Source organism: Schistocerca cancellata, chromosome 4 (genome assembly GCF_023864275.1).
Source record: "Schistocerca cancellata isolate TAMUIC-IGC-003103 chromosome 4, iqSchCanc2.1, whole genome shotgun sequence".
Taxonomy (NCBI): domain Eukaryota; kingdom Metazoa; phylum Arthropoda; class Insecta; order Orthoptera; family Acrididae; genus Schistocerca; species Schistocerca cancellata.
In genome coordinates, this window is record NC_064629.1 from 692,062,350 (window position 1) to 692,074,499 (window position 12,150).

Consider the following 12,150-nt stretch of genomic DNA (forward strand, 5'->3'; position numbering starts at 1 on the left):
GTACCATCCTTGGGAAACTGACAAAGGTCACGGAGCAGGCAGATCCGGGGACGGAGCCAAGGCAGTGCTGTACCCCAAGTTGTCAAGAAGGTTTTAGGAAAGCGGAAGGAAAGAGAATGGAGCAGTTGACGGAAGCGGACTCCCGGGGGTAGTAGGGAGGAGGAGCAGCCTGCATACCCTACATCAAAGGAGGCGTCGAAAAAAAGGTCATGGGCTGGATTAGCAGGCATGGAAGACAGATGGCTAGCATAACGACTCAGCAGGACTGCTCGCCGATTGGACAGCGGAGGTTCAGCAGTCTCAGCATAAAGGCTTTCCACAGGGCTAGTGTAAAAACACGGTGGTGGATAGAGTCGAGACGCCGAAGAATAGACGGCCGAGCAGAGGAGTAGACTATGCTTCCATAATCCAATTTCGAGCGCACTAAGGCGCGATAGAGGCGGAGAAGGACCACTCGATCTGCTCCCCAGGAGGTACCATTTAGGACACGGAGGGTGTTAAGCGATCGCAGACAGCGAGCCGAAAGATAGGAAACGTGGGAGGACCAGCACAGTTTTCTGTCAAACATAAGACCCAAGAATTTAGCGACGTCTGAAAACGGAAGGTTGACAGGACCTAGATGTAAGGAGGGCGGAAGAAACTCCTTACGTCGCCAAAAATTGACACAAACGGTCTTACTGGGTGAGAAACTGAAGCCGGTTTCGATGCTCCACGAGTGGAGGCGATCGAGACATCCTTGAAGACGTCGTTCAAGAAGGCTGGTCCGTTGAGAGCTGTAGTAGATCGCAAAATCGTCCACAAAGAGGGAGCCCGAGACATCAGGAAGGAGACAATCCATAATTGGATTTATGGTGATGGCAAACAGTACAACACTCAGCACAGATCCCTGGGGTACCCCGTTTTCTTGGGAGAAAGTACTGGAGAGAGTAGTGTTCAACCGCACCCTAAAAGTGCGCTCTGCCATAAATTTGCGAAGAAACAGGGGCAGCCGACCTCGAAAGCCCCAAGAGAACAGTGTGCGCAGGATGCCTGTCCTCCAACAGGTATCGTATGCTCTCTCCAGATCGAAAAATATTGCTACTGTTTGGCGTTTCCAGAGAAAATTGTTCATGATATAAGTGGAGAGAGCAACAAGATGGTCAACTGCAGAACGATGCTTCCGAAATCCGCATTGGGCTGGTGTTAAAAGACTGCGGGATTCCAGCCACCAAGCTAAACGGTAATTCACCATACGCTCCAAAACCTTACACACACTACTCGTGAGAGAAATGGGGCGATAGCTAGAGGGGAGATGTTTGTCCTTTCCAGGTTTCGGAACGGGAACGACAACAGCTTCCCGCCACCGTCTGGGAAAGGTACTGTCGGTCCAAATTCGATTATAAAGGCGAAGGAGGTAATGCAGACTATGGGTTGATAAATGCAGCAACATTTGGATATGGATACCATCCGGTCCTGGGGCGGAGGAGCGAGAAGAAGAGAGAGCATGTTGGAGCTCCCGCATGGAGGAAACAGTATTATAGCTTTCGCTCTTTTGAGAGGAGAAAGCTAGAGGTCGCACTTCCGCTGCACGTTTCTTCGGGAGAAACGCTGGCGGGTAATTTGAAGAGCTCGAAATCTCAGCAAAGTGCTGACCCAACGAGTTAGAAATTGCGACGGGGTCCACTAAGGTATCATGCGCGACAGTGAGCCCAGAGACCGGGGAGAAACTAGGCGCGCCTGAGAAAAGTCGAAGCCGACTCCAAACTTCCGAGGAGGGAGTGAAGGTGTTAAATGAGCTAATAAAGAATTTCCAGCTTGCCTTCTTGCTATCGCGGATGACGCGACGGCATCTCGCACGGAGCTGCTTATAGCGGATACAGTTGGCCAAAGTAGGATGGTGACGGAAAATGCGAAGAGCATGTCGCCGCTCACGTATTGCGTCATGGCATGCCTCGTTCCACCAAGGAACTGGGGGGCGCCGGGGCAATTCGGAGGTGCGTGGTATTGAACGTTCCGCAGCTGTAAGAATAACGTCAGTAATATGTGTGACCTCATCGTCGATGCTGGGAAAGCGACGGTCATCGAATGTCGCTAGAGACGAGAAAAGTGTCCAATCGGCTTGGACAAATTTCCAGCGTCGCGAGCGCATATATGGCAGTGGAGGCTGCAGTCTAAGGACACATGGAAAGTGGTCACTCGAGTGTGTATCATCAAGGGCGAACCATTCGAAGCGCCGAGCTAGCGGAACAGTACCGACCGCAAGGTCCAAATGAGATAAATTTGTCGTGGAGGCAGACAAAAATGTGGGGACCCCAGTGTTGAGGCAAACTAGATCCGCTTGGTGGAAGACGTCTAGCAAGAGAGAGCCACGTGGACAAGGATGTGGAGATCCCCAAAGCTGGTGGTGGGCATTGAAGTCCCCAACCAGCAAATAGGGGGGTGGAAGCTGACCAAGAAGATGAAGGAGATCAGCTCGTGCCATTGGTGTGGACGATGGAATGTATACAGTACAAAGAGAGAACGTGTATCCAGAAAGGGAAAGACGGACGGCGACAGCTTGGAAGGAACTGTTTAAGGGGATTGGGTGATAATGGAGAGTATCATGGAGAAGAATCATGAGTCCTCCATGGGCTGTAGTGCCTTCAACAGAGGGGAGGTCATATTGGATGGACTGAAAATGAGGGAGAACAAAGCGGTCATGGGGACGCAGCTTTGTTTCCTGAAGACAGCAGATGACCGGCGAGTAGGATCGTAAGAGGACCGACAATTCATCCCGATTGGCTCGAATGCCGTGGATATTCCAGTGGATAATGGACATAGGGTGAACAGCAAATGGAGGAATGTGACCAAGGGTGGTGTCAACTCAACAACTGCTCAGAGCTTGTGACCGACAGCATGGAATGGCATTCAGCCGAAGGCAGAAGATCCTGATCCATAGGTTGGTCAGGAGCAGCCCCTGCCACCAGCGATCGACCGGTTGACCCGCCACCAGCAGTGCGCCTTGGCGACACAGAAGACGGCCGAGGGCGATTTCCGCCAGGTGGTGCTGTAGATGGGACACGCCTTGGCGGAGAAGGAGAGGAACTGGGTTTCTTTGTAGCCTTCTTGGAAGTATGATGTTTAGCTGAAGGAGGAACCGATGGTTGTGAAGTTGCGGTACGTAAAAACTCTTCACGAGTATGCTCTTTTTTCGAAGACTTGGCGTCTGACTTTTGGGCTCGAGATTTAGCAGAACCCGACGAAGGGTGAGCCATAGAGTGGGCAGGCAAAAGTGGTGAGGTTGAACGGGCGATCTTTGCGCTGGCCGATCTGACGACCGTGGTACTAAAGGTGAGGTCGCAAGTCTGCGTGGCCGCCTCCTTTGTTGGCCAAGGAGAAGCAAGGACAGTGCTGTATTTTCCTGTCTGGGGCACAGTGGGCTGTCGACTGGCGAATAATTTTCGAGCAGCAAAGGTCAACACCTTTTCCTTCACTCTTATTTCCTGGATGAGCTTTTCGTCCTTAAAAACGGGGCAATCTCGAGAGGAAGCGGGGTGGTCACCCATACAGTTGATGCAGCGAGGGGATGGAGGTGGACAAGCCCCCTCATGGGCATCCTTGTCACACGTAACACATTTGGCCGGATTGGAACAGGACTGGCTGGTGTGATTGAACCGCTGACATTGATAGCAACGCGTAGGGTTTGGGACGTAAGGGCGAACGGAAATTATCTCATAGCCTGCTTTGATTTTCGATGGGAGTTGAACTTTGTCAAATGTCAAGAAGACAGTGCGGGTTGGAATGATGTTCGTGTCAACCCGTTTCATAACTCTATGAACAGCCGTTACGCCCTGGTCAGACAGGTAGTGCTCAATTTCTTCATCAGACAATCATCGAGGGAGTGTGTATAAACGACTCCACGCGAGGAATTTAAGGTACGGTGCGGTTCCACACGGACAGGGAAGGTGTGGAGCAGAGAAGTACGCAGCAATTTTTGTGCCTGGAGGGCACTGTGTGTTTCTAACAACAGGGTGCCATTCCGTAATCTGGAACAAGACTTTACAGGACCTGCAATTGCGTTGACACCTTTCTGAATAATGAAAGGGTTGACCGTGGAGAAGTCGTGACCTTCATCAGACCGAGAAACAACAAGGAACTGTGGCAATGATGGAAGAATCGTCTGTGGCTGAGACTCAGTATACTTACGTTTGTGAGCAGACATAGTGGAAGGTGAGGAAACCATTGTGGAAGAATCCCCCATGATTACAGGCGTCTCCGATTGCGCGCTCCTCCCTTGTGGGGGCCCTCTCTGAGGGCACTCCCGCCTTAGGTGATTGTTCACACCTCAGGTCACACCTCCCGACAAACGGACGGAGGGACCAATCGCCACTTTCGGAAGGTATCAGCTTGGGTAATCACCCCTCCCTGGGCCTGGCCGTTACCAGGGGGTACGTACGTGTCCTACCTGTCTACCCGGGGCGGGGAATTACGCGTTACCCCGTCACCGGCTACGCACAAAAGGCATGGGTCGGCCTTCAGACACGCACAGGGAGGAAGAAAGAGAAAGGGAAAGGAAAGAAGAGAGGTCTCAAACGCCGCAGCGGAGAAAGGGGAAAGAGAAGAGGTAAGGAAAAGAGAAGGACAAAGGAAGGAAGAAGACATAAAAGCAGGGAAGGCGAAGAATGCAGTACATTTACGAGCGTCCGTCTCCGGACGTAGGCACAAACCATACTCCCAGATGGGGAGAAAGGGAAGGAAAGAGCCAGAGGTGAGGGGAGGAGGGGGCGAAGATAGGGATGGGGAAGGATGCGGAAAGGGAAGGTATGCAGCCCAGAAAGGAAGGAAGGCCACATTAGCTCGGGGTCCCGTGCTCGCTACGCACGTATCCACAAAAGAGTTGTGGACCCCCTGGGGGGGACAGGAGGCGGTGTCTGCCTGGGTTGTGGGATGGCTTAGTTGGCTTCTAAAGTTGGGCAGTGGTATGTGGCTTAGGTGGTAGCCTACTGCTGAGGGCTTCCGAACAACATCGGTTGCAAGTGGAGCATTTCCCCCACAGGTACATCGACAAATGCAAGTGCTCGTACTGGAATCTGTGGTCTGAGTTTGTGTGGACGCATCACACTTAGCTATTGGTGTCTTAACGGTTGATGCAAAAGAAGTAGCAAAAACTGGTTGTCATCTTTTTAGCTTCACCATAGGGTAAGCGTCTCTTTACTTTCAACTCTTGAGTTTTCTTTTCCTCATTGTAAACCCCACACTGGGTGATCCCCAGAGCAGTTAAAACATTTCGGAAGAAGTGTATAAGAAGTCCCTGACTCTTGAGCAGAGCCTCCACAATTGCCAGACGTAGTTTTCCCGTTACATCCCATAGTGGTATGGCCCAATCTTTGACGGGGTTAGGAACAAACAGGCAAACCTTAAGACGGATATAGCCTGCTAGGACATCTTCTGGTAATTAAGGAATACTAAATGTTAGAATAAATGTTGCAGATTTTTCCAATTTGCCATTGACTCTCCTCATATAATTCTGCACCTCTGTGATGCCCACATTCTTCCACCCTTCACATAACTCCGCGGGGTTCACTTTCATTATATCGGAGCAGGTAACCATGCCCTTACTATAGTTAAGAGTGTTATGCAATTCAGCCTCGACTGGGCCTTACATTCCAGAAGCTTAGATATTTGGTTGGAATTAGCAGTTTCAACTAAAAGCGTTCCATTACAAAGTCATTTGACACTTTTCAGAGACCCAGCAATACCTTCCAATGCCTTGTGAATATAGAAAGGGGATATCTTCTCAAAGTTGTCCCCATTTCACTTGATTACAATGAAAGTGTTGACATACTAATGCCCTGTTACTATTACTCTGAGGCTTCTTTTCAGGACTACTGACCAACCAAGCTCTCTTTGAGGAATGGGTGTAGGTGCTGCCTGACGGTACACCTGTCCCATCAGGAGTAGTAGTTTCATGAGACAGTTCCCGACCCACACAGAGCCCTTCACGCCTGAGCAAGCCTGATACAACTGGGGGTGGGGGGGTGGGTGGGGGGGAGACAGGTGCCCCAGAGGTTGCCCACTAAAGACTGTTTTACTGTTTTACATCAACAGCCAGTCAACTCCTCAGCACGTAGCACACCTTGAGGGTTTTTTTGTAGAGGTGTGTACCATCCTCGTGGTCCAGGCGGTGAAGCCAAGACCCCCATTCTCCGAAACACACAACATTCCACCGCTGCGCCACATGGTGGTCGTTGAAGTATGACCAGAGCTTACGGTGACAGAACACTGGTGGCACTTACCAGTTCCCAGCTCAGGAACCAAAGGGTCATCAAGCCTGCCGTACCCATCAAATGAATGCTGAGCCCCTGAGGGGTGACCCAACAGAGGTCACCACAAACTCATTAATGGCAATGAGGGGGAGGAAAAAAAAAAGACAGGGTGTTGGAGTTTACAAAAAGTCCATGGGATTACTGTTTCCAACCTAAGCAGATGGTCGATTGTGGATTGTCCTTCCCAGAAACAACACTGATACAGAGACAAAAAGCCCCGAGATTTGAGAACCTGCAGGCAACCATTCTTTCAAGCAACTTGTGAAGTACATTTGTGTGGCTAATGAGCAGATAACTATTGAGAGACACTAGCCTGTTGCCTGGCTTAAGTGTTGGCACAACTATACTAAATTCATCATGGGGGGGGGGGGGGGGGGGAGAAGGCACCTGGGAGCCAAAGACGGTTGAAGACTGTGTTGGCTTTGGGGAACATTCAGGTGTTGGATCATCTGATTGCGAACTGAAGCAGGGCCTGGGGCTGTGTCATGGGCTGTGGCACATTTGTTGCCTTTGACATCTCAGAGCCAAACATATCTTCCAAGCTAAGCTACATTTGGGCTACACTACAGATCAGGTGCATCAAACTGAGATTCTGTATTCATTAACGATTATTTCAACATTAGAAGTAAAAAAGTCATCTATATGGGACATGACTTGTTCTAAATGTCTTGTTCAAAAATTACATTGAGAAATTATAGAATCGCCCGATGAAGCAGGACAGACCTGAGCTTTTCAATTCAATTAACATGCAGAAGTGAATTGGTGGCCATGGGGTTGTCATAGCTCCATTAAAACAAACATTAAGAAAACTAGGAACAAATTTCAGCTTCGCAAATGTGCAGGAAACAGATTGCAGACTACCTGCACAATCAAAATCTAATATTCACCTCTGGAGCTGAACAAAGGAGTATAAATGGTTTTTTTAAAAAAAAGCAAGGCCTATTGTACAATATACTTCAGAGATTTGAAAGCAATATTCTTTTGACCAATCTAATGAAAAATTCTTAAACATTTTGATTTTACTGAAAATCCAGAAACAGGTAAAAGCCATATGCCCATACTAGCACTGAAATGGTGAATGGCAGAAGACCAAAATACTGCAATCCATCTTCCACACTTGTCTCATTTGGGAAGATTGTACTGTGGTTCATCACACACAAGTCCTAATGATTGGTACTGAAATAAGTTTCCAAAAAGGCAAGCTTACAGTTGGTCACTGAAGAATCCTTGTCTCCTAAACTGGAAAACACTGCAGACCATTACTGTTTTCATAAATGTTCAAACAATGGGTCAATTGAACCTAATGATACCAGATTTCTCCTTTGTCCCGTAACATAATGATGATGTGACATGACATCATATGTGCTCAAAACATAAAGAGAACAGAACACTGAATACATTTCTTTTGCATCTGTCTTAGTTTTTGGGCAAACTTAACATGGTGAACCCCCTTCTATTTCTGATAGTTTATGTACAATATATGTTCATAATGTGCATCAAAATACTAGTTGGAGGCTTTTTCATTCTCTAATAAAGGTATTCTGAACTTTCCAATTTTAGTTTGTATAGCAAAATCTGTGTTAGATATGATGTGTTAAATACGGCACAAATGTAGACATCTGGCTACACTAGACATCTGGCTACACTACAGATCACCCTATTATCAAAATCTTTATTACACAGTCACATTCCCTTTGTCAACTCATAACTAAATTATCACCTTCCAACATACTCTCGACCTTCGGCTATGATATAGATCACTCTGTTACCGTGGTCAGGAGAGCGGAGGGTGTGTCTTGAGTCCACTACCTCACCTTAATATTTTCGGGAGTCAAGAGGAATATTCTCTACCAGTTGTTGGCATTGACTAGTAACAAAGTTAATAGCTGCTGTGACATCATCTTTTGGTGTACATTTTCTGTTTTGTTGTTAGTTGGCAAAGCTACTGAATGTGGACGCAAATTATGTGGTGGTTGTGACAGACTTATCTGTCACTTAGCCCCCATGAAAGGGGAGAAAATGAATGAATGAAAGAAAGAAAGAAAGAAAGACGTCATGTTGTTTGACACCTGCATCACTCAAAGTCAACAGCTGGTATTCCTCCTCTACCTGTTTCTGAAATGTTGGTTATGGAGCCCAACTGATCTGTAGCATAGCTTGAAATCTAGGTTAGGTTTGAAGGAGACAATTTGATTGAGAGTTAGAGAAGTAAATGAATCTGAATACAAAATCTTAGCTGTGATGACATACTGAACTGTAGCATAGCCTGATAACTAGATTAGGTTGAAAGATGACTGGTCAAAGTGGAATTGAACACTTCAGTTAACCCAAAACCAAATGTACTCATAACTAGACTTTTAGAGCAGTAGAATTATGGATCACATTCTATGCTTGTTCATGAGAATCGGACTGCAGTAAATAGGGTAAAAGTTATGTATTAGACTCCCTTTGTATTTTTCAAGATTCACTACCAGTCAATATGTTATCACAACCAGATTTTGTACCTTCACATTAGTTGGCTTCACCAACTCGCAACCAAACTGTCACCTTCCAACCTAACCTACACCTCAGGAAGCACTAAAAGTTCAATCTGTTGCCACAACCATGATTTCAGGAGGGAGTCCATAACTTTAACCACAGACAGCAGCACCAAGTTTAACTGTGTTCTTTGACGGGCATAAAGCATTCAAAACAGCTCTGGATTATCGCCTAGTGAAAGAAATAAGAGTTCCTGGAAATTTGTCCTTTTTGGGAAATACGGAAGCGTCCGATCCCGCGCGTCTGCTTTGACCTATGACGTCACAAATATGGCGGAAACGAGCATAAACCACGATTCCAATATGGCGCATATAAAGTCGTTACGTACACATTATGAGGACGAAAATACATCGAAAAACACACACTTTCCACAAAAAGCCTAATGATACTAACGGGACAAGCGCGGGAAATGAGGTGTTTTTGGGTGGGGGCAAACTAAATATAAACAAATTTAGACACCCACCCCCATATAAAACCACATAAAACGACGAAAAAAGCCGACATCACAAAACACCCCAAATATCACTAAACACAAATCGGACACTTCCCTTGCCCTATATAGCTCAAAAACATCTCCCAATACCAACATACACAGCCGCACATTGGAATCCAACACTTCCCTTGACCTGCGCACTCTTAATTTTATCCGTCATATCCATTCCTGAACAAAAACAACAACCGATTAATTTTACTAAAATTACCACACGTCGTACAGCGAACAACACTAAATTAAGCTTCACACAAAATCGTTAACTCACTGAAACGAATTCCACTACAAACACAGCCGACACTCTAACAATTCTGGATAATGAGCAAAAGCAAACTGGCCCATCACACCACACAAACGAAAACCCTGGACATACCACCAGAGAGCACAAAAAACCACAACACAACGACATCTACAAACACGCCACACTCACAAAACAAACTCCGCGCTGTCATGACGTCACACACGACAACACCCTTACGTCACGGGTTAAAGCCGACTCTTGGGATCGGACGCTTCTGTCGACCCCATTTTTGTGACAGTTGAGGATTTCCTCACAAATAGATATCGGCATGTCAGTCTTAGTAGGGAGAAACAGAGATATGAAAGTAATTTCAGTGTATTGCATGACAGTGTATGAGCAGCATTAATGTTCACAACACACATCAGTGACAACAGGGATAACATCAAAAACTTCACGAGACCATCTGAAGATGGTGCTTTTGGAAATAAGAGCGTTGCAACACCTGCAAATTTCAATAAAATTCATGAAGACCTGCAAAAGTCTAGCACTTTTTTCAAGGGCTGGCAGCTGACCAACACATAAATGTACCATAGTGCACATACATAGCAGTCTTTCAGTCTTGTTTCATTTGGAGAGATTGTACTATGACTCCTCATTTGTCACTTCACAGACATTCAAATGAATGATACTAAAATAAGTTTTCCCACAGTACAAAATCAACTACAACAGAGTGAAAATAACTGGATCTTATGATATACCTCCCCCCCCCCCCTTTTAGTAGCAATTCAAAGTAGGTCATTGGAGTATCAATGTGTCCAAACCAATTAAAAAATATTGCTGTCTTCATAAGTGTTCCAACTATGGGTCAGTTGAACTTAATGATACCCAAAGCCATTTTCGTCCCTTAACATGCCATTCATTCAACAGAAAGGTGCTTTACTAAATGCTTGTTTGACCAATTCTTCAGTAATGCTAATGTGTCTGGGACCATCTTTACAGAGGTTGAGTGCAGGAATTAGAGGTGAGAAAAACCAAATATGAACAGCATATCTCATCATGGGGTAGTTTAGCACAAGAGCATCATGTGTTGTACATCACTAAACATTTAATGTCAACATTGAGGTGGAATGTTCCAAGGAGAGTGTGTAAAGTGATGATGGGTGGAAACTGTGAAATTCAAATTCATATATAAGCTTATCAAAAGGCATGTACCCTCTGGCATGCACCTCACAGTGGTTTGAAGAGTACAGATTTAGATGTAGACATCTACTTGGTTCTGTATGTATGTATGGGGTGGGGGAAGTTTCTTTACCAAGTGTTAGTATGAAGTGCAATTTTGCCAGCTTCCTTTCTAAAGCACTGCTTTTACTCATATGAATGTGACGAACCATAAATTTGGTACAATAAGTGAAGGAATGACCCAGTATGTTCAAATGAGTGATTGTAAACACATTATCATGCTGCATACATTTTACCCTTACTGTAATGTATGGCTAATTTCTAGTTTTACATGGGAACTTATTTACAGGTGTGTGGACGTCTGCATCAACAACATGATGCAGTGATAAAGACAGCTCCATATTTGAGAGGAGGGCTCGTAAATCCACGAGTTAATTCTCACATAAGCTTTCAACTGTTCCCCTAGTTATTCTCACGTAGGTATAAGGCACTACCATAAGCAAGCACTCAGTTGATTCGCTGTCCCATCTTTGCCCAACTGTACTTGTGCATTTAAAACCCAATTGGTGTTGATAAACAGCCTTCCTTCCATTGCGTAAGTAATTGGGTACTGGTAAAGTTGTAGAACCTAAGTCATGTTTATGTGTTGTATCTATGGCGAAACTAGAACTACAGTAATAAGAAAACAGCATTTTACGGTTGTGCCTTTAGAACATATGTATAATGCTGTCATTTGAAACATAGTTTTAAAATGACCGCGCAACAAATTATTACTAGCAAACTAAAAGAAAGAAACGCGTGAATCTCCGAAACGTGTGAATCTACAGCTTTTTGAAATGCCACAAAAGATCAACAATCCTTTTAAAAACGTAACATCAAGGTAAACGAACGTAACCATGTGATAGATCGCACTGTAGAAACAGACACTTTAGTAACTAACCTGACTTCTTTATCAGGTCTTCGGGGATCTAAGTGATTGTTCATTGCACTAGATATAGCATTAACTTCGATATACAACACAAAACTGCACTAAGGAATCGAATAGGCTTTATTTCCGTATGCTTTTTATATCTCACACACAGACCATGACCTACATTACTGACGTCAACAGCAACCATTCCCAACACTTCGAGAAAAGAGGAAAAACACAGCGTCTTCTACCAGCAGTGGAATATGATAGCAATCGAATAATTACAGTCGAAAGGTCATACAAACATACCGCCTTCATCCTACAAAAAGTATATTAGAAGTTAACATCCCGTCGATGGCAAGACCATTAGTGATGAAGTAAATCCGTGGGACGGATGGAGAAGGAATCCAGCCATGCCATAACGAAGGAACCAATACAGCATTAGCCTTATGCGTTCCACAGAAAACCGACATCTGAATCTGCATGGCCAGACGGGAATCCGAACCGC

At 45.5% G+C, this 12,150-nt stretch overlaps 1 protein-coding gene across 1 annotated transcript in view; it reads right to left on the reverse strand.

The window, feature by feature from the left end:
- Nucleotides 1-11,874, reverse strand: part of LOC126183577 (PAT complex subunit Asterix) — a 76,906-nt gene extending 65,032 nt beyond the window's left edge. Inside the window, exon 1 of the mRNA XM_049925674.1 lies at nucleotides 11,673-11,874. Within this exon, the coding sequence (XP_049781631.1) occupies nucleotides 11,673-11,716 (44 nt within the window). The 5' untranslated portion in view covers nucleotides 11,717-11,874. The remainder of the gene's footprint in view (nucleotides 1-11,672) is intronic.
- Nucleotides 11,875-12,150: the final 276 nt, after the last annotated feature.